Raw genomic sequence first — 27,731 nt, forward strand, 5'->3', positions numbered from 1 at the left:
GGTTTGTCCAATCCAAAAATGGTTTATGAACTAAAGAAAACTTAAAGGTTTTTATTTCATTTTATGAAAACAAAAAATAGAATATAAAAAAGCGAGAATTAAATCAATTACAAAGATAAAGTAAATTTAACAAAGATTTTTTGTTGAACAAAAAAAAGGAATAGTTTTTTCTTGTTGCTTAGTGTTTGTTTGTTTGTTTTTCTTTTAAGATTTCCATGGAAAATGAGTAGTAGTTGTTGTTTTTTTTGAGCCCTAGGGAGAATTCTTTGTCTTTTGTTTGTGTTTTTCCGTAGGCTAGTTAATTAAATTAAATTAAATAAAATAGAGTAAAATTCAATTAATACAAATTGTTGTGGTATTTGTTTACATGCTGCTGAGTAATGTTAAAAATAAATTAAAATTTAATTAAAATTAATGCCTTCTCCAATGCGGCATGACTTCTAGCCTAAGTAGCGAGTCTAGCTTAATAATTTCAACGTTGCTCAAAATGCTGAGAGATCGGATCGCAGTAGGGATCTGATCATCTTTATATATATAATATATATAGTAAATTATAGTATAACCTAAGTGTGGAACATGGAATTGCTAGCTGTATCGAAGATCCTGGCTATCTAAACTCCTGGGGGTTCATTTAACGCAAAATGGATCTAGCAACTAGAACTAGTTTAAGTGCTAATACGTTGGGTGGTCTTGAGTGCTGCCCTCAAACTCTCTCTCTCTCTTTCTTTTACAAAGTTAGTTAGATGGTTGTTTTTAGCCTATTTAAACTGTAGGTAGTATTAAGGTTCCTCAGTCTTAGCAGAGATTTCCGGTACAAGTACAAACTGCTCTAGTTAATATGTTATCTTTTTAGATTTTTGTTTTGTTGTTTTGTTTCTCTTTTTTCTTTCTGTGTAGCACTAAGCTGGGCCTGTCAATATCGAGATGATGATGACGTTGACACCTAACAGGTCATAAACGGTCTGGCTGCTGCTGCATACAGATACCGTTAGGCGCTTTCCGTCTTCACCACCAGTGGCATAGGGCCACCGAGGGTTAAGCCGGGTTGGGATTTCTGCAGCAGCTCTTCCTGCAGCAGGCTCATGGGGTTCATGGGCAGGCCCATGTTCAGGCCCATTCCCATGCCCATGTTCATGTTCATCTTCATGTCGAGCAGCGGATGGGAATTGGGGGACTTGGGCTCCTCGATCCGCTCGCCACTCCTGCGGGACTCGCGACTCTCCCTGCCCTCGCGTCCTTCCCTGCCCTCCCTCGATCCTCCCTTGGAATCGTAGCGCGTGTGGGTCCTCATGTGCCTGGTGATCATATCCCGACGACAGGCGGCATACGGACACTGCGGGCACTTGTAGGGCTTTTCGCCGGTATGGGTCCTCTGGTGGGTGGACAGGTGATCCGAGCGAGAGAACACCTGACCGCACACCTTGCACGTATACGGCTTGACGCCCGTATGGAGGCGCATGTGGCGGGTCAGCATGTCGGAGCGGGCAAAGGATCGCCGGCAAACATCGCAGGAATAGGCTTTGGCAATATCATTGGCAGGATTGCGGGACTTGTGACGCGAGGCCATGTGCTTGGCCAGGCGGTCGTGCAGCGAGAACATCTGTCCACAAGTAGGACAGACATAGGCCACATCCGACCCGGGAGGCATTTCCTCAACCACCGGGGAGACATCCAAATTGTATCTCCAGGCCACAGTTTCCTTGGTTGTGGGCGAGGCCACATCACCCTTGATCACCGGCACACCCACTGTGGTGGTGGGCACTTGCGAGTGATGCATCTGCTGGTGGTGCAGTGGATGCAATGGCATCTCCATCTTGATCATGGCTGCCGCTGCCGCTGCAGCTGCATGGGCAGCGTTCATGGCATTGGCATATGGAGAATTGGGCGGTGGCTGGTGGTTGGGCGTGGCAGCGGTGGTGATGGGCATGTGACCTGAGTGGCTACTCGAAGCCGGGGACAGGGCACTCATGCTCTCCAAACTGCTAGCCGCACTTAGGGCCGGCGGTGGTGGCATCATAACGGCAGAACGGGACTCATGAGAGGATTTCGAGCCGGACTTTTTGTACTTCTTGGGCGGCTCCACCTCGTTGCGCACGCAAAGATCTAAGGGACGCTCCTGTGGCGGAGGCATGGGCTTCTTGTCGCCCTTCTTGCCCTTGGGTTTGGGACTGGTGCGCTTCTTGGTGGTGCTGCTAGTTGTGGTGGTGGTGGCGGCTACATTATTGGTCACCGAGGATTCGCTGCGCGGTGGCGAGGGCAGCGATGGCGGTGGTGAATTATTAGCCAAGAGAGCATGGGGCAACATGTGATTGGAGCTGCTCTTACGCTCCTGAGAATTGGGTGAAGTCTCCGTCTCGGAAGCTATCGAAGATGGGGTGTGCTGCAGGGGCGAGGGATAGAGATCATGACGCCGGCGGAACACCTCATTCAGATACTTGGTGTGCAGGTAGTAACCGAACAGAGGTGATGATATCGGGAAATATCTATCGTAGGGGCCGGGAATCTCAGTCTTGATGTCCACATGCAGCGGATTCTCTTTGTTCAGCGGCTGATTCTGGTCTTGGGGGATATTGCTCTGGGAGGCCTGCAATTGCAGAGGACTCATGCTGATCCTAGGGCTATCCTGATCATTATCATCGCTGTGCGACAGCTCGAGATCCTCCCCAGAAATGTCCTCGTTGTCGTTGTCCATTTCCGGTTCGTTCTCCTCGTCCTCACTTACGGGATGTTCGCTTTTGATATACTTGCCAGGATCTTCTTCCTGATCCTCTTCATCATCGGGCATAGAACCATCATGATCCTCTTCATCTTGTTCAGGATCTTCAACCTCCTCCATATCCATGGGCTCCGCTTTGCAGGCCAAGCCATTGGAGTGGGTTTCATTGTTGTTGTTATTATTATTATGGTGCAGTTTGTCCAGCACCGCGGAGAGCCTCTTGCGCTTGCGCTGCTTCCATGGAACCACGATATTATTGTTGGCCACACAGGCCTGGTTGTTGTTGTTGGAGTGGTTGGTGGCCACCGCTGCAGCCACTGCCGCCGCAGCAGCCGCCTGTTGATGCAGGCTCAATGCCAGCGGCAGGTGGTGCTGATGAGGGTGGTGCTGCTGATGCTGCATGGCATGTGGATGCGGATACTGCAAGCCACCGTAGTGGGAGTGAGATTGAGCCGCAGCCGCGGGCGCAGGATACATATGGGGAAGATACTGCTGCTGGTGGTGATTGAAATTAAGGAGTTGCGGCGGCGGTGCCGGCGGGGGATGGGACAGGGGCAGGTGGTGCGGATGGTGCTGCGGCGGCTGGGGCGGGGGGTTGTGCGGATTCGTGTGGTGACCATGCCCCATGGGGTCGGTGCCTTCTGCCATCGTCATGAGGTCAACTTTTTGCTTCTTAAGCGGCGGCTTCTCCTGCGGATTGGAGGCTTTTGGCTGGGATTGGGTTGGAGTTGGGGATGGGGTCGGGGGTCGTGTCTCCTTATACAGCGGGTGTGACCTTGGCAACTCTGGCCACAGGGTATCCAGCCTGCGTGGATTGGGATTCTTGCGGGCAACCTGGCGAGACTTTCCAAACTGAAAAAAAATTAAATAATAAAACAAAGTATATTAATTATTGGAAAATTACATTAATTATTTAAAATTAGTTTTTTAATTATGTAGATGGGAAAATTAAAAATTAGTTTTGAAGATTCAGGGGAGAAAATGGTATTTATAATCACCATAAAACTCACTTTTCACCAAGCAAATTTTCAATTTTTTTTTGGAGGATACCCTAACCAAAAAATTGTTCCACTTCGATGACTTCGCATTTCTTCTCTTAAGAACACGCAAAAATTTAACAAATTTGTACATTTTTGCTCTTTTTTACAACACCCACCAATGAAATTCAAAATGGTGATAATATAATCACCATAAAACTCACATTTCACTAAGTACATTTTCTTTTTTCCTTTTTAAGGTACCCTAACCTAAAAGCTTTCCTACTTCCATGACGTGACATTTTTGAGGCACTCATTCCCTTCAGAACACTCTTACCAACAATTTCACAAATTTTTAGGTTAATCTGAAAACAATTAAAAGCTTAACAATTAAAACAATGTATAACCAGTTAAGCAATTTGTTTAACCATTTCACACTTTTTTTTATTACACCCACCACCATTTTTTTCTCAGACATATTTTTTGCACAAAAAATAAAGTAACAAAAAGTATAATGGTCACTTCAGTTAGATAAATAAAGATCTAAGTCACGTTATTTAATTAGAAATCTGGAAACTTAAAAAAAAAATCCAGATTCGCGAAGGTTGAAAATGTAGCTTTCTTCCGGCTTGAAGACGAAAATTTTCTGCAAGGAGTTGCAAATTTTCGGTAAAAAGAAAACTATCTATCCCTCTTTCACACACCTACAATACAACTAGACGTCCCTCTTACACTCGCTACTTTCAGAAATCTACACGTTCAGTGTTGCCAGATCGTTACGACTCCTACGCCAAGTTGTCGTAAAGTTACGTTAGATCGAATATGGGTTAAAAATGAAGCAGAGAAAAGAGCGAAGAAAATTAAAGATTTGTATGTTTTGGATTTAGCAATCAGTCAAGCATCAAAATGCAGCAATTTCGCCGGCATCCGTTTGTGTTGGCTTTCAGTCAAAGAAATAAATAAGATAAATTTTTGTGCTGAAGCTGCCAAAAAGAAATAACGTAACGAGAAGACAGATGACAACAACGGCGGCGTTTACGCTGCGTTAGTTTTATGCGTTTGTCTGTTATGGGTGGGAGAGGGACGACTCTATCTAACCGGGACGTGGAGTTTTGTGGAGTTTAGTAGGGCGCATAAAGGGTATTCGGGGGTACAGTCGCTAGTCTCCAGTCTCCAACTCCCGCTGTGGGAATTTTTATGGCGCTGCCAGCAGATTTTATGGCGCTCAATGTTTATGGGGCCTTTGGATTTTGGCGCTGCCTTCGCCTTGACCGGCGGCACACACCTCCCCCTTTATCTTTGTCACCCACCGCTCCTCCTTTGCCTCATCCTAAACTTCTGGTCAGCGAAATCAATGAAGGAAAGGAGACAGGATGGCAAGGGCGACAGTCCTGGACAGGATCGCATCGCATCTCGCCGTCTGGCGCCAACATTCGCAAATAATTAAAAGTTACCACACACACACCAGGAGGAGGGGGTGGTGGTGTCGCTACTGCTACTGCTACTGCTACTGCCACTGAAGTTGGCTCGGGAAAAGGACAAGGCACCACAAACGAGAACAGCAACAACAACAACAACAACAAGGAACGGCACGTCTGGAAGGACGTTTGCTGCATTGCGCTTATCCTTGTGATATATGAATATTGTGCACACACGCACGTAGCTGCGATATGAAGTGGTGGTGGTGGTGGTGGTGGTGTTGGTGCAAGGCAGGGGGTGGTGCCGAGGGCGGTGGGGCAGCAGGACAGGAGCAGAGCGAAGCTTTGTGCTGTGTCTGCCATAAGCCGTCAGTTTATGGTGGAGTCTCTCGGTTGTACACTAAGAGAAAAAACTACTAAAACTAGTTCTAAAATTAAAAACTAATTTATTTTATAAAACTGAAGATATTTAGGAGAAAATAATGACCGAAATAATAATCTTTAATTCCTTTTAAGACTTAAATAACCCCGCAGAACTAGAACGTTCTACCAATTTCTTTCAGTGCATTCGTTGTCGTTGTCCTTCTGTTGGCAATTTGCGCCTACAACCGAGTGGAATGGGCTGAGGACTTGGGGCTAAGAGCAAGGGGCAGCAGGAGTCCATGTCCTTAACGGTCACGTGTTTGCTTTACGTGTTGAGAAAATGAAAAGAGCCGGACCCGTCTGTTTCCAAATGTGTGTGAGTGTTTTTCCTGTTGTTGTTATTGTTGGTCTGTTGGCCGAGTCGAGGAGAGGTGTTGATGGGCCAGCGACAGGACACCTGTGTCCATCTGCTCATCCTTCGCAGCTTTCCGGGCTGCCTTTCACCTTTCACCTCCTGCCAGTTAGTGGCTTGCTATTGCCGTTGTTACTGTTGTCGCATATGTATGTGTCGGCCCCGTTTTTGGTTTAATGGAGTGCGTGTCCTTTGTCCTAGCCCCGTGACCCTCTACCTCTTCTTCTTTGCTGCGCCCCGCCCCCCTTTAAAGTTGTCTCAACTTTTTCGATTTCGCAACTTAAATGGAAAACGTTGTGGAAAGTTTTTTGCATATCATAATTCATGTTCTATTTCCGGGAAATAGGGTCACCACCCCAACACCGTTCCTCGCTCTCGCCTTTTGTTTTTTTTTATTACTATTATCCACCCGAAGGGCAATTAATATTCTTAATTAGGGTAATTAAACAGCGCAATGCTGACAACTATGCGAAAAACTTTACACCAGCAAATGTGGCCAACGGCATTGGCTCTTTTCCTGCTTTTCCGCTCAACTTTTTCCCACTTCTTTCAAGCTGTCCCCCATATATATATATACAAGAATATATATACATATATATATATTCATAAAATAAAAATGAACAAAAAGCTGGGAGAAAAAAAACATAAATTTTCACGCCAGTGGAAGTTCTCTTCTGGGTTCTCCAAGGTTCCGCCGCTTTGGGGCCTTGTTAGCACGCGAAATCGGGCATCGGATTCACGGAGGAGGTGCAGGAGGAGCAGGGTCCGCGGGTGAGTGTCGAGATTTTTGATTTATGGCTGGCAGAGTTTGGATAAACACAAATGTACGTATATCCGTATAAATGTTCATACCCTTTGCCAAGTGTTAATTAACTCGCCAAAGAACTTTGAATCGATGAAGTTGTATGCTAAAAGAGGGTTTGCCAGTCATTTTTCTTCAGATTGATCGATAATTTTGCAAGGACTTATAATATTTTGTAGGAAACTTTTTAGTTATTTTTAAAGATTTATTTTGTATTAAAGGGTACTCCCAGTTTCGTTATAAAGTAACCCAAAAACTTTATTCCTCCCTTCATTTATGGGACTCTTTTTTTGGCCAAGCGAGAAAGATTACATAATGGGAGAATGGCAAAGACAGAATGGACTTGTCAGGCGATGGATGTGGAGATGGTGTGAAATTATGCTAAATGAAGTGTTAATTTTTGGCCACGGGTGGAATGACTTGGTAAATGCCCAAAAAAAAAATATATATAAAATATAAGAAAAATGGGTAATGGAAAGAAAGCTTTCGAGCATTCGGAGATTTAATTAAGCTTTTTCTAGAGTGTAAACATGGCGCTAACAAGTCGCCATGCTAAAGACCAAAAAGAGCGGACACCGAAACATGCTTGTAAGCAAATGTTTGGCAAAGTGGAACGGCGAATGCCAAGTGCTCGTAAATGATCTGAAAAACTGAACGCTGGAAACCGAAAGCTGTAAAAGTGCAAGCCAAGTGCAAAGTGGCTGAGTGGCTGGGCGACTGAAGAAAAGCGCTGCTGCTTAATTACGCCAAACAACGAACAATGAACAACCAACATGCAGCAGCAACAACAACTAGCAAACAACTAGGAAGCGCATTAAATGGCGCTCATTTGTTGTCAACAATGGCAAAAACGAGAACCTCAGATTTGCCAACTCGGCTTTTGTTATAAACGCTCTCTGCGAAAACTGCGAATTGCGAATTGCGAACTGAAAATGTGCAATGCCATGGAAATATGATTCACGGCCAGTTTTTGTTTTTAAGCAGTCCAACAACCATATAGGTGACCATAATTATGATAATTATGAGACGCACTTTGGCTAGGGAAAGGGGTAAATAAGATAGAAAATGGGCTAAAAAAGTGCTTATAACTTTAACAATGGAAACGTATTCCTTATCGTTAAAGTTCTCCTTTTAAATCTGAAAAATCATTTATGACTTATTTATTAAGTTGACAATTTCAAGAGGTATTCCCCGCTGAGTGACCACTGTATTTGCCTGGCATTTGTCACGCTTATTACACACAGCGAAACTTGATGAAGTTTTGCAGTAGCAGCCGTCAAACACATTTTATACCCCCCCACCTTTTGGGACCGAGAGACGCCGCGATAAGCCTCGTGCCATGTGCCTCCTTTTTAGACCCCTCCCTCCTCCCCTTCCCCTGGAAAACCCATTCCTTTTCGAAACCCCTTTCCAAACCGACGACAGTTCGCAGAGCTAAGCAAATAAAATTGCAGAAATTAAAATGTAAACAATTTGTTGTATGTGTGTGTGTGTTTGCGAATGCAGTTGTCGTTGTTGTTGTTGTTAGTGTTACTGCTTGATGTTTGCCACGCCCCTGTCGGGCTACCCCGCCCCCATAAAAAATCTCCGGGGGACTGTGGCCATTAATCTGGCAAATGTCTCTGACGCCATTTAAGCCACACTTCACTGGAGTTTACTTCACTTGTCTTTGGTCGTAATAAACGACATCATAAACATCAGCATTCAACGTGATATGCATTGATAATGGACAGGCCTTTTCGCTTGGAGAAAAGTGTTGTGCTTGGGCAGTGGTTAGGGGTAGGAGGTAGGAGTGGGTTTTGTCTTGTATGGAGCCTCAACTTCAATCACAAGTGCAAAGACAACACCAACAACAGCCCGCTGCCCGAAGGCAAACAAAGCATGACGGAGCAGAAATATGGCTAATAAAATAAAACGCCATTTGCTTAGCCACGACAACGAACTCAACTGCTCATCAAACGAGAAATAATAATACAAAAAAAAAACTGAATATATATATAAAAGAAAAAGTGGGGAAAACTCTTTGTACGCCTACAACAATCGCTGCTGTTGCTGTTGGTAGCCAATGAAAGCAGCAACATGTTGCTGAGACCGCCCCCCGCAGCAACACGAGCTCGCAACTGGCTGGAAAAGCACTCGTTCGATTGTTTTCGTTTGGGAAACTGAATGGGAAAACCAAGGAGTTTATTTGGGAATGAATGAACAGGAATATGTTGCTTATCATTTAAATAAGTATGTCACTGTTTAATTTTCCATTCCTATCATCATATGCATAGCCTTAATATCAGATCTTTGAGCTATATACTATCTATCTTTGTAATTTATCGCTGCTTTGAACTCTGATCTCTATATATCTTCGACTATATATCTAGCCATTTCATTATCGCCTTGCTCCCCCGCCATTACATGGCCTATGAGGCTAACTCATTTATTATAACTAGCTTGGCTGGTGCTGCTGCTGCTACTGTTGCTCGTTTGCCATCAATTGGAGGCACAGCCTCTGAATGTGAATCTGTGTATATATGAATCTGAGTCGGAGTCTGAGTCCGAGCTGCTGGCGCACTGCAATTAAAATGATCACTGTAATTTGAAAACGACTGCGAATTGGCCCGGACCAAATTTGACGTCAATATGTGAGCTAACGATATGCTAATTAGTTGGCACTGCTACCGATCCATGGACTCGGATCATTAATTAAGAGGGGCTCTGATCTGGGGATTGACGTGGTTGCAGGTTGCAGGTTGCAGCCTACGCTACCGTTGGCCAAATGGATAATACCAGATAATGGCAATTTCCTGCCACCAGGCCAATTGTTGCTGCCGTGCCAAGGAGCAACAGTAAGAGCAAAAGCAACAACAGCAACACCCAAGCAACATGCTGCCCCTGGCTGACCGCAGCTTAAATAAAATTACATTCAAATTCAATTGTAAATGCATTTTATCTGTTGGTTTTGCCTCTGCTGCTGATGCTGCTGCTGCTGCTGCTGCTGCTGCTGCTGGGGCTGTAAACTGCAATCATGTTGCACATTTTTCTCTGGCAGGCCGAGGTCCGAGCTCGAGTCCCCAGCCTAGAGACGCTGGCCTTTTACAATCAAATGTAATTATTTTTGCAATATACACCTTCAGCTGCTGCTGCTGCAGCAGCAACAAGTTGCTTAGCATACTTCCGTTTGAGCCACAAAAGGCCGCGCCCGAGAACCTGGAGCCTGCAACCTGGAATCGTCTCTGAACTTGGCTATATAAGCTCGGGCCAAGGGGGACCGAAATCGCGTGATCAAAGTCAATTTAGCTGCGATATACAGACACATTTGTTTTGCTGTTGCTGCTGTTGCTGGTGCTGCAGCAACTTCTGTTGCACGTAGGCTGGCCCAACGATCCTGTCGTCATCTGCTGCTGCTGCCGCTGGTGCAGCTAAATTAAACCATTGCCGCCTTATCGTTGCCGACTAACTGAGGCGCCTAAAAGGGCCACAAAAATTGGGAAGGGGCAGCAGTGGAAATAAAAATAAACTCAAAACAGGTTTAGACACGAATTTAAAGCAGCATGGTCACACTCTAAAGTGTTGAACTTTCTTAAATATTCGTAGATCTAAAAGTAAATCCTGATCCTAATTGGGGCAAACTTTAAATGGGTCACAAGACTTAAAACTGGGTGTGCTTAAGAAAAAAGAAACTACACCGACTGGTCAGACCATAAAATGGCAATAAACTGTGATTGGCCACACTATTTAAGTTTTTACTACTTCCTTAGTATTTATAGCTCTGGTACTGTCTATAGTACTGCCAAAATTCAAGAACAAGTTTCCGTAATTGATTAACCACAGCCTGGTCACACTCCTTAATGCGGCACTTCCTCTTGCTGTTTTCTATTCTTGACTTTGGCGAATGTTTATCATAATTAGGCACACGATTTGCTGCTTAATCGCTGCATTAACATAAATAGCAGAAAACAGCTGAAAACGAAATGAAACTTAGGAACAAAAAATGTAAAAAAAAAAAACAATCGCCACAAGCGAAAAGTCTTCGGAGCTGAAAAAAATGGTTTCTTTGACCAAACTAAAGATCCCTGGCTCATTTCATGCTAATTATATATGGCCGGGCCAAAATGAATGGCTGGAACGCCCGCCATTTTAGCCTAGACCAGAGAAGCGCGCTTCGACTTCATTTGGAGTCGGAAATTATTTAATTTTAACCTCTGGGGGCCAGCAATCATCATTAAGCACGAGCTTCGAATGCCGCGTATTTGTTTTTTTTTCTCTCTCTCTTATTTTTTTTTTCTCAACGTAGGTTTTTTTTTTTTTTGGGCAAAAGGTTTTGGGTCAGCGCCAAGGGGGCAAACCTCGGAGTCCGCCCACTCCACCTTCTCCATATCCGTTCGGGGCCCTCTACAGTTCGTTTATCAGTCAAAAGCGATCTTTGCAATTAGCCTTAAACGCTTTTTGGCTCAACACGAAGCTCGCCGAAGAATACCCTCAACTGGGTCACAGGTCCAGCCTGTCTCATCCTCCGTCCGTCACATTATCAGAACGAAATTATCGTATATCAACCTTCGGCCGTCGAGAATTGCAGCGCCTGCATATTTATTTTTAATCATCTTTGTGAAAGCAGGTGAAATTTTTGGCATTTATGAAAGTGCAGCAGCGTGACTCGGTTCAGTTTGGTTTCGTATAAAAATTAATATAGATTGCAAGTGGGGATACGCAGAGGCAGCAGCAACAAGTTGAAAGTTTCTTAACGTTTTGCGGCACATTTTGTGCTTTTCCCGTTTCTTTTTCGCTTTGTGTAAAATTTATTATGCCAAAGGCCGATCATTATCGGGTAGCCAAATTATATATGCGCGCGCGCACATGATGCGCATTAAGGGTTCCCAATTCCCAGTTCCCCAGCAGTTCCCACATCGATCTGCCTTGGATCTGGTCGATCTCCTCCTCGATCCTCGCAAGGGCGATCGCTTTTTGCTGGTGTTTTCATTCTTGGACAGGTTAAAACCGCAGGCTCACGCGGGGCCAAAAACTATAAAATGTCGCAGACTATAAATCCACTTGGAGCAATAAATTTCTCAAAATGTCAGCGCAGGCTCCCGCATTAATTACAGACTCCGTTCCGATGTAGCTGCTCCTGCTCCCGCTGCTGCTGCAAGTATTGGGGCACGGCAGCAACACCCGCATCTGTGGGTCTGCTGCTGCTGCTCTGGTAATGTGAGCCTTTCCATGGCATGTAATCAATAGTTGTAACCACCAAAAGTGCACCACCACCAGCCACAGCACAGCACCACCAACTGCACCACCAATATCTCTCTTTCTCTCTCTCTGAGTGCAGTTCTGTGACCGCAAAGGCAAGTGCAAAGCATTCAATTTTTGCCCCGTTGACTGCAACAAGTTCTTTCAATTTGCGTTGCCAGGTGGAGTCGAACAACAACAACAACTAAAATAATAATAAAAACACAACAACCAGCAACAGCAACAACAACAAGAACAACAACCATACACAATTGCAAAGTTGCGCGTGTTTTGGCTCGCATTTTGATTGCCTACAAGCCGTTGCTGTCACTTTGCATTATACGAGTCCAAGAGTCCAGAAAGGGGTTTTCAAGAGAGGGATTAAAAGAGGTTTTCGTTCAGGGGGTTTTAGGGGGTTTCAGGAGAGGGGTGTTTGAGGGTCGGAAGGCCTTTCGATAAGCGTCAGGTACTCAAAAATAAGCAAAAGAACGAACGAGAAACGTAGAAAATTTAAATAATTTGCTTAGATTGATATTGAAAGGAAAGTGGAGTGAAGAGGGTTAGGCCAGTTGATCTATTAAGTATACGAATCTAAAGTTTTAGGAATTTTTAAGAACTTTAAATATATATATTTCATGTATTAACAAGAAGAACTTTCATACTCTTTATCATATTAAAACTAAAACCCAAAAACCTTTTCGTTTGGCTTTCTTCGAAATCTTTCCTTTACAAAGTCCAGGCTTTTGACTTCCCATTTAAAATAATCTTTGTTGTCATAGAAAATCTGAAACTAAACTGTGACTAGAGATGACCTTAAGCTTCCTTGACTATTTTTCTATACAGCCCGCTCGACGGGGAGCCCTTGAAAGTCATTAATTTCCAATGTCCGATCACAGTTTCTTGGGGCTTTGATTTTCTTACCCGGGTAACCTGGCGCGATTAAAGCGCAATTATGCTGTGTTTGATATGTTAATTTCTCTTCAAAATCGCTTGAAAGAACACACACACACACACAATTATGTTGGCTAATTTATGCAGCTCGTGGTGTGGAGATTGGTGGATTGATCGATGGTGGAACTCATCACCGGCAGGTGTTAATTGATTTCATTCGCTTGTAATTTGACTCGTTTGTTTATGGGCCCCGTGTATTTACCGTTTGCGTACCGTTTTATCGAAAAACAACAACCGCACTGAATCCGTATCTCTCTCAGCTCAATTATGAAGATATTGTGACGATGATGGCTGACAAATTTCGGTCGCACAAATAAGACCAAAAATGAGACTCCGGCCGTTGTTCAATGGGCGGTTGAATGAATGGAACTGCGCCTCCGCTGCGTGCTGCTGCGGCTTTTCTCTCAGCTTTTTGTTAATTAAGCTGTATTTCATGCAGCTGACGGATTTATGAATAAAGCGCCACCACCGACGACGAGACATAAAAATCCAAAACCAAAAACGTTCCAAAAAAATTCAAGAAAAGCTAGCAAAAAATGTCCAACGAAATGACAAAAAAAATATGAATGTGATGACACCCGAAAAAAAGGGGGGAGAAAAAATCCAGCTAAACGTGGGGCGTGTCAAAAGAAATCTCTGGCTATTCGATGGATTACTTTTGGCCAGCTTTGAAAGATTGGCACATTGGAGCATTCGGACATGTGGAACGCTTTTCTGGCCTTAATCGCCACTGGCCAGGCCAAATCGCAAAGGTCGCGTCTGCTGCCGGCCAATTGAGCTGTTGCTGCCCGCTTGTCGTTGACGTCATGTTAATTTTGTTTTATTTTTTAGTCTGTTTGTGTTGCCAACAAATGCCGATTTTTATGGTCAGGTTGCCAGCTTTTGGAGGCAGCATCGAATTCAGCAAGCAGCAGCCGCAGCAGCTTCAGGGGGCAGCCTCGCCAGCCCGCAACTCGCCGCTTGCGACTTGCGACTGTCGCGAGCAATTAATCTTCAAAAGTGGCCAGGTCCAGCTGCACTGCCTCGAATCGTTTTGATTTTTTGTTATTTTGTTTTTTGTCCAACTCGTACGAGACGAAACTTGGCAATCTGTCTAGAGTGCTCAGCTTCACTCGCTTTCAATGGCAACCGGCGACTCCTTTGGCGGGGAAGGTCGCTAAGACGACGCCCCCACCACGCACCAGTGGTGCACCTGCAGAGCGATACCTGAAACCGTTCACAAAGGAGGCGATGGTTTACAGAAGAGGGTTCCAGGTTTGGGTTTTATGATCCTAAAAGTAACTATCTTAGAGTTCCTTTACATATTCAGTTTATCATATAAAATATTAAGTTTAATTTTAGTTACTTTTTCAAAATGATTTTTAAGACAAAATTTTGTATTTTAGATTTAAAAATCTTTCTTTCTTAACTATCGAATCCGATGACCATCTCTGATTTCGCCAAAAGCTCTCCGTCAAGAGACGTTTCTGACTTGTGGCAAAGTTGGACAGCCCCAGAGCCGTACATGATCGATCCGAAGGGGATCCAGCCCCCTCCCACACCACACCACCCCTCCCCTGGACTCTACAAGCCACACGCATTAAATTCAAAATGCGTTTCAGCTTTTTTGTGAAGGTTGCCCCTGGCCAGGTGGAGTTGCGATCGCAAAATAAAGCAGCCAGGCCAGGGTTGTCATTCAGAGCCAAAAAAATAAAAACGAAAAAAATTAAAACTGCAGCTGGTGGTGCAGTGAGAAACTTACCTCTTTGATTTAGCTGGTGGCCGAGTCGCAATCTCTAGAGATCTGGCATAGTCTGGAAAAAAGAAGAAGAGAAATGCGGTTGGGAGATTATTAGATTTTTTGGCGATGATGTTGCTGCGGCTGCTGCTGTTGCTGCTGCATGTAGATAGGCTATGACAAATTGTGGCAGCTAGTTGGCGAAGCGGCTGATTTTTCAGCTGCTAATTGCTGGGGTAATTAAAGCAGAACACCGAGCCGAGCGCGGTGATCATTAATCAAGCTGGAAATAGTTGGCAGGTTGGACAAAACTCTCGGCCCCCGAGAGAGCTCATAAATATTTAATGGTGTCTAGGCAAATAGCGATCGGTTTTTGGTTCTCAGACTGCTTGGCGGTTTTTAATGAAAATTTTAGCCAAATTTGTAGTGGGGCTTCCCCACCCCATCAAGCCCCCGAACAGACATTGATTGATTGAAGTGTTTTAATATTACTTACAAAATTAGACCCACCGAAAAAGAGCGGTTGCCACCCACAAAAAGCTGGGCAAATTAAAGGGGCGTTACCTGGCCACCGAAAGAGAGATATCAAAAAAGTTAAGGTAAAAGCCGCCAACTGATTGGCAATCGAAGGCAAAAGCCACGGCAGCTGATTGATGGGGGGAAGCGTTTAGAATTGCCTTCAATAAATTATAAATATTTTTTTTTTATTTTTGCTCATTAATACAGTAGCCCCGCTTACGTTAAACAAAAAAAGCAAATAAATGTCAGCCTGCAATAGCTGGCTACTGCCTTTTTTGGACCTGACAATTGCGGCTATTACTGGCTAATTATCTTGGCAATTTAAGCCATTTATAACGAGGATTGTCAACATGATTTGCATCGGAGTGCGGGTGCTTTGTTTCGGTGGCTAATTGGCATGTTGCTAGCATCGATTGCCACCTGTTGCAATTATGGAGGCAACATGCTGGCATGCTGTGGTTGCATGTGCCACATATGACCAGCAATGTGACCAGTTTCTAACTTCTCACAACAGCAGCTGTGCGACCTTAACAAAAATGCGACTCAAAATCGAAAATCTGAAAACTAAAAATAAGAAAGAAAAACCAAATCTTGTTGCCTTAATACCCAGTGAGTATCTGTATCTGTGCCACAGCTGGCTGGCGCAACTGGAACCGCGCTGGCTGATAAACTCTGGCTCCGCCTTATCGCAGCACCCCCACAACAACAGCCAGAAGCCGCTCTTATCTCACGAACCTTGGCCTCTTCAATCTTAAATCTGAATCTTTGTGCGTGAACTGGACCAAAAGGCACTCCAAACTATTCGACAACGCCTACTCAAGCCTCCAGCTCCAAAGAGTGGAAACCTCAGATAAACATCGTTTTGTGTGCGTTATTGAAATTCGAATTTCAAATGAGCCACGCAACAGGGAAAATCTATTTCACTGCTGTGGGAATTTTATTTATATTTTTTCCATAGCTTTTTGGGTTATGGCATGCCCCAATACATATTATATATACATACTAGCTGCCTAGCATATCGGAAAACCGTTTGACTTTTGCAGTTAAACTTTCAAATGCAATTAGTTGGGGGCATAAATTACATAGAACCTCGGACTGACCACCGAAAGAGCTGCTATTAAAATGATTGTGGCGAGGGTGACCACCTACTACAATCAACGAGGCGTGCATGCAACGTAGAAATTGCTGCCTGGCAGCAACATCAGTAGCAGCAACAGCAACAGCACAGCAGCAACAGCAACAGCAACAGCAGCGGCACAAAATTAGCAGCGCGTGCTAAACAATTGCCCCAAGCAACAGTAGCTGCCACACAATGCACTTACACACTCACACACACACCCACTTCTAACACACACACATATACACAGCGAGTTTGCATATTGTTTTACCAGCAATATGGCGGCAGCACAGCAGCAATATCGCCGCCACGGCAGCAACTAGCAATGGTAATTGCAACAATTTAACGGTCTGTCGCTTGGCTCTGCGCTTAAGTGTACTTTGGTTGCAAAGTGTCTCTGGCGAATCTCCCGCTCTTTTTCATTTCTTCTTCTCTCTTTTTTTCGGCAGCCTACAACTTAATCAAAAACTAATTGCATTTGCATAGAGATAGAGGGATTGCTGCTGCTGCTGATGTTGCTTCTTGCGTAGGCCTCGCCACGGATGTGGTTTTCAACGCTTGGCTGTGTCAACTTTCAATCAAAGTCAACAAAAAAAGTAAGTAAAAAGACAACCCACTGTGGTTTACTTTAACCAAGCCCAAGTCAGCTTCCTGGCAGCAGAAGAAAACCGCAACAAGCGGCAACAACTTCTGGCTAGCGGGTGCTCTTGGCCATCTCAGGTGGTCAAGTTCTGCTCTCCGCTCAACCGTGGGAGCCTGGCCATAAAGAGTAAATTAAAAACACAAACACATCCCCGAGATACTCATATACCTGTAAGATACCTGAGCATACGCAGCTCACATTCTAATTTATAAGGCGGACGCCCGCGCAGGCTACGCATTTCTTTGGAGCTCTTTCCATGGATCTGCATTTCTGCACGAAAGCCAAAGGCTGGACAGGATTGCAAACGGCAGACTGCAGGCTGCTGCAGACTGCGACTGATGGATCACCGTAGATAAGCGAATCTTGCAGATAATCGCATCACTCACTGGGAGTCGTCTCTCCTTTGGAGCCAGCGCTCCTCCTCTGGCAGGTTGCAGGCTGTTTTTCGGTCTGCAGTTCCAACGGCCCCGGAGACATGCAATAATTTTCAAACAGCAGACTCCGAGTAACTCCACCGAGATGATGATGCATGACAGTGACAGTGCGTTGTTGTTGTTGCTGTTGATGTTGCTGCTGCTGCATCGGGCTGCTGTTGTTGCATGACATTAAGCATGTTGCAAACAGACGCTGCCTCGCCAAACTGACAATGAGTCCTGCTGCAGCGAATTGTGGGTGCCTCGGAAATTAGCCAGAATGGTAGGGTGAGGGGGGAAATGGGGGAAGTCAAGAAATACACTGAAGAAAATTGACTTACGAGCTCAGGAATGGTGGAGAAAATGAATGTAGAAACTCTCTGGAATCTTAAACCAAGTTGAACTCCCTTTTCTCACTCTGCAACTCGAAACTTATTTTCATGCTTCATCTGCAACAGCAGCAGCGGCAAGGCGGAGAGAGGCAAGGCAAGTTAAAAGCAAAAAAGGAATCTTTACAAGCGCAACGAAAGCTGAAATGAATTACAACTTCTACGGCATTCCCGGGCTTTGTTTAGAGCGAAAAAAAAATCAATTAAAATTCATAGCTTTTATGCACTTCTTCCCTTCGAATTCTGTTATTTATTTATATTTTTTTGTTGTTGTTGTTGGAGAGAGGGGGGAGTACCTTTAGCTTCTTCTTGTGCCCCCAAAATGAAGGGACAAGCAGCTGGCTTCGAAATGAAGCTGGCGCCAGTCGAGTGGAGCTGATAAAAATCACGCCGATGTAGCATCAACAAAACTGGCCAAGATTTTCTCTCAGCTTTACCTGTTTATTTTCCATTTCTGTGTGTGTGTGGGGCGGAGGGGGAGGGGGTTAATGTCTGTGTGGGGGAGGTGAGGGGTTTATGTCTAGCCACCGACGCAGTTGCAGGGGCAACGTCAACGGGGCCTCATCATTATCATCATTAAAATGTCAGTTAATAATTTCTACCTACCTCAAAAAAGAGAGAACCCCCCTCCTGCCCGCCGCTGAAGTGCTTTACAGCATTCGAAAGGGTTTTCTGATGTTTTTCTTGGCTACCTGGTGGAGATGCGGTGTCTGTGGGTGGCCACCTCCAACCCCTTGACCTTATTTGGGGCATTAAGACTGAGGTAAGAGCATGGGTAAGAGAGAGCCAGAGAGATAGTGGTATATCCTGTCGAGTTCGTTGCTTGAGTCTTTTGTTTTTGGCGGGGGGAAATGTGAAAAATGCTCAAATTGCAGTGTGCAATTTGGAGTGGCCCAAGCAGGTTGCTACTGCTGCTGCTGCTGCCAGTTGCAAGTTGCCTGTTGCACCTGCAGACAATTGCTAATAATTATTTATGCGGCCCAGGGGCAGCTCACTGGCTCTCCTAGAGCAGAGTGGCTGCCACTTTGGCATTGGCTACTGTGCCACTCCCCAGCCCCTTTTTTCTTGGCTCATCAGGCAGTTAATGACCAGTCGCCATACTCTACCCAATCCATAATTAACTTCGTATATATATATATATATATAGTATATAAGCTATATATGTAGCAAAACGCAGAGGTGCTTTTGGAGGGTGGGTGGAGTTACGCCTTCAGCCTCACGCCTCACGCTTCACGCCACTCTCTTCACTTGCCTTTCAGTTTTAATTTAATAATATTTTGTTACTTTATAGGCCGAAGCGACAAGCTTGTTTACAAGCACCAAACATGCAACAACTTTAATAGTTTGTTGGCCAAACGGCGAAGCCAACTGAAAGGCAAATGGGAAATCTGAAGGGAAAGAGATAGCTTAAGAGCTCTGAACTCGTGTAGCACATTGCCAGCACAATGCGGTCGTAAGTTGTGGCATTTTGCGCACTTCCTGTCGCCTGTCGACTAAAGTTCCCTCTGTATCCTTTTCAACTTCATGTATATGTGTAGCGAAGCCAGTTAGCTCCCCCACTTTTGTGCAAACTTTTTGCCACACGCACGCATTGCAGTTGTTTTGCATAACGCCTTCAAAATGCGCCAAGTTTTCTCTTTACATTTTCCTTGCCATTTTCCATTTCCATTTTGACTTCTCACATCCCCCACTACAACCCAACTTCCAGCCCAGAGTCAAACTCCCCCAAATAGACACATTTAACTTGTCCGCCTTGCATGCGATTAGTTTGGTAATTTGATTTGCTTTAGTATCTGTAACTATCTCTCTCACTCTCTTTTTCGAGTTAAGTTGTTAAACTTTGTCCTTGGCTTTCCGTTTTCGGCTTTGCGTGTCTGCTAATTGAAAGGATTTTCACAGGGAAATAGTTAAGCCCTTTCTTCCCTTTCCCCCATTTCCTGCTCTCGGGTTCTCTGGGCCTGGGAAACTAAACCTTAGACTGCAATTAGTCGACTGGAAGAAAGGGAAAATCTGCAGCATCATCTAATCTAATCAAATCAAAGCAAAGGCAAAGGCAAAGCCAAACTGCATGTTGCGTAATAACTTCCGTTTTGGGTTCTGCCTGGCCTGCCTTCAATTAAATCAATAACTGGCTAATCAGTTTCTCTTTTCATTTTCCGATTCTGGCCCTCTTTTTTCATGCTGCATATCCGTTTTCGGGCCCTGGCTCAAATCACGATCATCATCATTGTCATCATATATAGGGCTGGTGGATGGGATCCATCCTTTGCCAAGTCATTATCCCAAGACTTGTATTTGGTTTCTTACTTATTTTTTTTTTTTTTTCGTTCCTTAACTTGGCCCCTCGCAGTTCTGTTCTTTTGGACCAGTTTGACAGGTGTTTTCTTGCCGCTGACTGAAGCCCGATTCTATGCGACGTCTGCGCCTCTTTGGCTGTTTATTTGTTTTGTTTAACCGTCGGTTTTTGGCCTGGCTTTCGGTTTTTTAACCCGGTCTCTTGGGTTTTAGGTTTTTGGTTTTGGTTTCAGTTTTGGTTGCGGGTTGTCGGGTTGTCGGGTTGTCGGGTTGTTGGGTCGTGTGGCGGCGTCGGCGTTTTGAATGCAAGCGAGAGCGGCGATTCTACTCGTATTTTAAATACGCTCTGACATCAGTGGCCCCCACCAGCCATCCATGTGTCTTCGTCTTCTGTGGTGTGGTGTCTTCTCCTTTTCTTCGTCTGCTTTAATTATAATTTATCTGACTTGTGCCTTAGTCGGCATCGACGACATCCAGCGTGAGCGTATCTCAAAGTTTTTGACTTTTATCTGCTGCTGAATTGATGAGTATATAATAAGACTTTATTGGTCGAGAAGCGGCTTTCAGGAATTTTTTTCAGTCAAGTGGAATGGGTTTTTGGCTTGCTGTCTCCTTTAGCTCCATCTCCAATCTCTGTCGCCTGTCGTGGGTGTCGTTTCTCGGCAGGATCCTTTCTCATTCCCCCCGTTTGGCCCGGTCACAAGCGTGAGAAACAATTCCTTGTGGTTTCTCTGGCAATGCATTTCTCTTGTTGCTGCTGCCACAAAATTCTCCAAGTGAATTCAGCAAAAAAAAAAAATTCAGGCAACGTCTTGGAATTTCGAGACTTCAGCCCTTTGCGTTCCTTGTTTTTTCTTGGCTGTCGAATAAATTGCAGGCGGAAATCAGCTCAAAGAACTCAACAGGCTTCCCTTTTTCCTGTGCTCACTTCAGAACTCAACTCGCTAGAATATATACTAAACTTAAGCGCACACGTGCCAGGCAAAAAGCAAGAAACGAAGATGACTGAGAGACAAATAGAAAACAAATAAACAAACAAGAAACACATTTGTTAGACGAAAGCCGCTGGAAATATGCATAAACATAATAATAACAAGTCATTTGCATATTCATCTAACATCGGATTGAAGCCTAAGACCATAAGTCAGCCATTGAGGGCTAAACTCATTGGAATCACTCGCCCAGACACTTAATATTTGTGGAAAGGCAAGTTTACTAAAAAAAAAACTACAAAAAACTGTAAAAATAATCGCGCGACAAATTTATGATTAAATGCCACTCCCCCTGCATTTTTCTACTACATCTGATTGTCATCGATTTCGGGGCCATTGTTTTCGAGGTAGAAAAATCGGATTTGAAAAATGCTTTAGTGACAGTTTTTCTCTTTCTTTCTGGTTGTAGTCTGCTGGTTGGGGTCTGCTTTTTTGGGGAGGTGTCGCTGTTGCCAGAGACAACAACAAAGCGGCTTACACTTTGTTTACAATGTTGCCTGGCTATTTTACAGATATTTCCCCGCCCCCCCGGCTGCTGCGTCAATATTGATCCATAAATAACAGATCTCCCGGACCAGGGTTTAAAACTCAAAAAAAAAAATGCCCAAGACCAACTTCAAACATTAGATGCTGATGGCCAAAAGAAGCTGAAGCAGAAGAAGAAGATCTGGCCAAGCGGTCACGTCTCAAGTGAAAATGGTTTTTAAGTGGGCAATGTCTAGTGAAAATTAAACTGTCCCCTGGGCACGTCAACGCCATCAGAGCCACTAAGCCCCGGCCAAAAACTGAACGAAGTTGACTTCGGTAGAGGTGAGCTGGATGCTGGACCAGCGGACATCTTCTTTAGACCCTTTGGAGTTCCTGGGATCATGAGAAGCAGCTAAGACCAAAGAGAGAGAGGCTTGGTGACACCCTTTAATGGGGATTTGGAAAATATTAATAAAAAAGGAGGTGTTAAAATATACAAAAATATATCTAACTTTATGGATCTTTTTTCTTTACTGTTAAAGTTATTAAAAACAAAGAAATAAATCTTAAAATTATTTGAAAAGTTGCCAAAGATTATTCTATTGTTGTTGGATCTGAGAGCATCATAAATAATTTTGTATATAAATGTTAATGCCAAATGTCAGTTCTTAAAATCTTTTTCTCAGCTTGTGGGGGAGTTGGAAAAAAACAACAAAAAGAAACTGGTTAAGCTTTGGGATTTGATCATCACATAAATAATAGCAAATATTTTAGTGATTTTAAATCTTAAATATTTTTAGGTTTACCAAATTCCCACAGTATAAAGCCAACCAAAATCCCATTAAAAAATAAACCCGACATCACCTAAAATCCAAAAGTGTCAACTCTGATTGCCTTTTGCCTCGCCATGCTTGCTGGTCTCTCCTGGACCAGGTCCATTTCTTCCCGCCCGAAAAGAGAGTCTTCTTCGTAGCTGGGAGAATGCAGATGATGATGATGATGATGATGATGACTCCCCGATACCCTTAACCCCTTCCCCTGCAGAGTCGGGCTCTTTTGGTCAACGCTGGTCGTCAAATATTTGAGGTTGACTTTGGCTTGCGCTTGCGCAAATACTAATAAAATTTCGGTTAATTTTTTAAACTCGACACGCACACACACACAGACACACACACACACGATGAGTGTGTGTCTCGTATATTTTTATTTATTTGCTGTTGCTGTTGTCGTGCACTTGACTGTAATGGATTTGTTGGCATGAAGATATTTCTTTATTATTATTATTCGGTTTTTGTTCGGCGTCGTCGCTTACTTAAAACACTTTTCGGAGGAGGAACTTTCCTTCCAGCCAAACAGCAGGCGGGGGTATTACATAAATTAGGCACTCGCCGAGATCCAAGATCCGAGATCCGAGATCCGAGAAATTAAAGTGCAATTCATATTTGAGATACTAGCTGGATTTATGGCTGCCATTAGTTTTTCGGGGGTGGTGGCTGGTTTCGGTTTCGGTTTCGGTTTCAGTTTCGGTCTTTGAAAAAACCCAGCAAGTGGAGCTCGTAAACAAACATTACAATTAAGTTTTATGCGACAGACATTTGTGCTTATAAACTTGGCTAAAATATTGGACACTATATAAGCTAAAGTTGCAAATTTTTGCAGTTGGGAAAACTGGCCTGGTGAGCAACAGGTTTTCCGCTTTTATGATACGTTTGGCTGTAATCAAAAAAAGTGGCTAAAACAATCAAAAGATCTGCACGAGTTTCTTGGCTCGCTGGCTGAGTCAGAAATTATCAGTTGGCTTTATGCAATGCCCGTAAATTTCCTAACTCGATCCACCGCCCACCCACTGACCAGTTGTTGTGCTTATCAAACACCCCTCCTTATCACCTCCCGCCACCACCTCAAAAACCCAACCAACCACCCACTCAAAAGTGGGCGTCCGGTAAATAGAATTGTTTTTTTTTTCCTCTGTGCCAGGCGAGAAATTCATGAATTGCGACTCCGAGCTGTGACGTAAATCGAAGGACAGATAGCCCAATGGATCGGTTGGCTATATGTGCGTATATGGCATATATAGCCTATATATATATATATATAGCTTTTCCCGCCGATAACAGACGACCATGTGCGGTGGGTGGCCGCAATCGCGCAATCTCCGCTCACGATTTTAACTTTGTTTTCGTTTCTATTTTCAATACGCATACCCAATACTCCTATATATAATCGTGCATATATATATATATATTTTTAATGCTCATTCAATTCGTAATCAGCGATCTATGTAGTCCAATGACGTTAATTGAAACTACTCGAGATTAAAAGTTGTTTTCAAGTACGTGCTGCGGCGTTGGCCCCACCGAAAAATAATTCACTTCATTGAGGACCGACTGCGTGTGGTTGCCTGATATGCCAAAGTATATGTATATAGTATATATATATATAATATTAAACCAAATGTTGTGGGAACTTGGCTATCTTAAGCAAACCCCAGACTAGTAGAATCTACCGATAAAACTGTGGTTAGTCTGGCTGTATTTTAAGATAACAAAAAAGGTTTGTTTTTAAAATTAAAACAAAATATAAAAAGTGACATCCAGGGAATGTCGGTGAAATGTAGCTGTAGGAAGTTAGATTAAATTCGTTTCCTGTTTGTTTTTATCGCTTCCATAGCTTGAAAGCTAATCTCTAAGAAATAATTATGAAATTGAAGTTTGAATGGCTGAATTGGCCAGACATCAAGAGCAAGGGCTTAACTTCATTTCAGAACTTAAAATAGAGTTTTTAGGAATCAGTATTAACCTATCTAAACTCCAAATAACTTCAAGATAATACATCAGAGAATGGCCATCAAAAGTTTTGGGGAAACCTAAGACCGAACTCCCTGCTAATCAAAGGGGTGTGATTTGAACTGAAATCTCCACCTCCGCGGCCAGGCTCTAATGAAAAACAAAACGTTTATCAAATGCATGATAACGACGCATGTCCAGGGTCGATTCTGTGCTGGCCCTATCAGATGTCGAAGATGTTGGCCATAACCGCAGATCTCCCGAAAAAAGGCAGAGGTGTTAAGTCTGCTGCGGTGTACAGTGCCAGACTTTGACAGTCTTTGTTTTATTGTTTAACGCATTCCAATTAACATCTCCGATGATCTGTCTGATTGTGTATGTGTCTCTCTTAACGGACACGTGATGATTGAATTTTAATTTTAAGCCCGACTTGGCAACTCGGCTGGGCCAAAAGCTTTAACCCTTTTGTCGGCCACCTCCGCAACCTCTGTTTTTGTTTTTGTTTTTTCTTTTCTTAAACCTGGCACGACTAATCCAAATCAAATGGCTTCTCCAAATCAATTCGTTTTCAATCGTTTAAAGTTAATTAACGCGCCAGAATTTTATTTCACTTTACACATTCCTCTGCCACAGCTCCTCCAAGTCAGCCAGCCACACAGCCAGCCAGCCAGCACTCTCCCCTTTGTTCTGTTACACGCTTTTGTTTTGCTGTAAATTTATTTTATGTTTTTTTTGTGTTTTTTGTATTTTCTGTATTGTTTTTTTGTATTTCGCTCAACGTCTCAATTTCAATGCGCGCTCTTTTGTTGTTTGCATTAAAATTGTTAATTTAAGGCTGTGCCAGAAATAAATTAACCAATGAACCAGGGACCTTAAGTCGACCAAAGAAAGGGGGGTTTTGGGTTTGAGTTTTCGTTTTTTTATATATTTTTTTTTTTCTTTTTACTAGGGTTCCAGGAGCGCATGCCAAGCTGACTTTTGTCTGTGGAAAATGCAAATTGCCTCTTGACTCTTGGGGTCTGGAAAATGGCGTCGTGCGGGTGAGACTCCTCCAACCTGAGACACCTTCAGTGCCAGTGGCAGTAACCCGACGACCAGCTATAGGCTGTTTTATATGCCAAATGCAGTGGGACAAACGCGGCAGACGTCGCCGCCATTCGTCATATAAGGCGCGGTGCGTATAAGTCAGCCGCGTTGGAGGAGGCAGCCGAGGAAAAATCACTCGACATATTGAGAAATGTGCAATAGCCTAATGCCCATTTAAGGCAGCACTTTTCATGGCAAGTTGCATTTATCGCCGATCGGTCCGGATCGTATCGGAATCGGAATCGCTTTAGACCGATCATCGATCAAGCGTTTGTCGTTTTCCAAAATGACAGTTTGAAAAAAAAAAAAAAACAAGGCAACAAAAGTTCACTTACTATTTGAAAATCTATGCTAAATAGTTTGGGAAAAGTGGAAAACAAGTGGAAAACCCCAACTAGCTAGCAAGAAGTATCCTTGAGGAAGCCCAGCTCTGGCCGAGAACATGCCTTTAAATGGTATAAATTACCAATGAATGACATACGATTTAATTGCCTCGACTAAGTAGCAACTTGCAACTTGCAACGAACAACAAGCAGTAACCAACTAGCTAGTTGCAACTTCTGCTGCATACAGATCAGTTGCTGATGCTGCTGCCTGCTGCCTGCCGTGTCTCGGCAGTTGCTGGAATTAATTAATATTGCACTTTTGAAGCGCGTGCATACAAATTTGTCAGCCAGACGGCTGTCCAGTTCTGCCTCAGCTCAGGTGTAGACAATTGGCATAGTTCACATATGAAGAGAGGGAGCGAGACTGCGATCCACTTTTGGCCAAGATGGGCAATTAAAATTCTTAAAGGCCAAAACTAACTAAAACTGGAAGTGCAAATCTGGAACTGTAGGCTATAGGGTCCTATCCTATCTGTCTCTCTCTCTGGCTTTTGTGTGCGTCAATTTGCCAGGCACACGATCTGCAGATCGGCGATGTCAAGTTGCTGCTGCGATTGACGTCAATATAGATAGAGGGAATCGGGAGATGGATGATGGGATGATGCCACTGGTGGGGGCCTGTGCTGATATGAACTCATCCGTCCATCATTCATGGCTGCAATCGATTGCTAAGTCACAAATATATATATATATATATATTCCCATAAATATATATTAATTACCGATCTGATATTACGCTGAGGCTTTGGTTATAGTAAAACGATCTCTCTTTTCGTAACTGGAGCTAAGCTTTTGACACATTTTTTGGTTTAACAAAAAAAAAAAAAAACAGCTGAGATGCCATAATTTTTTGGCTAGCCTGGTAGCAGTGACTAAGCCGTCGGCAAATTGAGCGATCTCGCAAGCAAACTCACCTTTAGCGTTTCGGTTTTTGTTGTTATCGTAGGAGGCGGGGAATTATCCAAGCATTATCCAATTTTCAGCTTTTGCCTTTTGGGTGGCAAACACACAGATTTAACAATAATTTTTTAGGCTGCGTTGTGTAAACTCTAATTGCTAATATCAAAATATCACACTTTATCTTTTTTTTTATGTATTATTTGTGCTTTATGCTGGGTTTGCGTGTTTGGCTTATTGTGTGTTTTTTTTTCTTTTCTCTTTTTTCTTGGCTTTAATTGATTTATATTACTTAATGGTAAGACACACACTTTTCACTTGGCTTTGAGAAACTGAATTTTGGCAAGTTTAGTTTTGGATTAGATGGTATTTAGGGCTTGCCACTTAGTGTTGCACGCGCGATCATTGTGGGCAATTGCATTTTGCTGCAGTCGTTGCTGTCGTGTGTGTTTCGCGGTCTCGTCGCGTCAACGTGCGAATAACAAATAACGAAAACGTACGAAAAGATTTCCACTGCAAGAGGTTGGTTTTCCCGACGTGGCGTCGTCGTCGGCGTCGGCAGAGCTTCGGCAGCAGCACCACCAAACCACCAAAACCACCAACCACTGAAACTCTCTTCGGCGAGAGCGAGCGAGAAGGAGTGAGAGTAGAAGTAGTCCGTTGAGTACTGAGCGGGGGGTAGGGGGAGTCTGCAAACGCACTGCGAAGATTTCGTTACGTTCGGGTTTTCCTCTTTCCCTCCTTTTTTTTTTTTTTCTTTCTTTATTTTGTGTAATTTTTGAGCCGAAAAAGACGCTTCTTGCGTTTTTAGCACTGAGGAAATCGCGGCAGCGCGTGCGGAGCGTCGATGAACCTGAACCGACACTGCCCAGCAAGAAACTGACTTCTGAGTAGAATCGTCACTCGTTCAGCGGCGAAACCAACACCAATACCAATGCCAGACATCGTGAGACACCCACACCAAGGCAGTCGGGCGTTTGTATCTTGGTATGTGTGTGGCACACTGAATTTGTTGGCCTCTCATTCGCCGGATAAAGTCGGCGAGAGAGCGAGAAAGAGCAGCACGTGCAGTGGAGATTTCTCTAGTTTTTTTTGTTATTATTTTTTTTTTTTCCGTATTTCCTCTTTGCTCTGGTGGGAGCTGCTCGAAGAGCTTCTCCTCCCACT

The 27,731-nt window shown here is 43.8% G+C and overlaps 1 protein-coding gene across 1 annotated transcript; it reads right to left on the minus strand.

The window, feature by feature from the left end:
- Nucleotides 1-252: 252 nt before the first annotated feature.
- On the minus strand, nucleotides 253-27,731 carry LOC108114402 (zinc finger protein 1). The gene is made up of 3 exons (XM_017225375.2): nucleotides 26,582-27,731; nucleotides 14,598-14,649; nucleotides 253-3,568 (listed from the first exon to the last, which is right to left on the minus strand). Exon 3 carries the CDS (start codon nucleotides 3,368-3,370, stop codon nucleotides 989-991), a length of 2,382 nt encoding a protein of 793 aa, XP_017080864.1. The 5' UTR covers nucleotides 3,371-3,568; nucleotides 14,598-14,649; nucleotides 26,582-27,731; the 3' UTR covers nucleotides 253-988.

Source organism: Drosophila eugracilis, unplaced genomic scaffold (genome assembly GCF_018153835.1).
Source record: "Drosophila eugracilis isolate 14026-0451.02 unplaced genomic scaffold, ASM1815383v1 contig_2154, whole genome shotgun sequence".
Taxonomy (NCBI): domain Eukaryota; kingdom Metazoa; phylum Arthropoda; class Insecta; order Diptera; family Drosophilidae; genus Drosophila; species Drosophila eugracilis.

Bases quoted from the DNA above. Each gene is read 5' to 3' on its own strand.
- LOC108114402 (XM_017225375.2), bottom strand. From the start codon at position 3,370: ATGACGATGGCAGAAGGCACCGACCCCATGGGGCATGGTCACCACACG.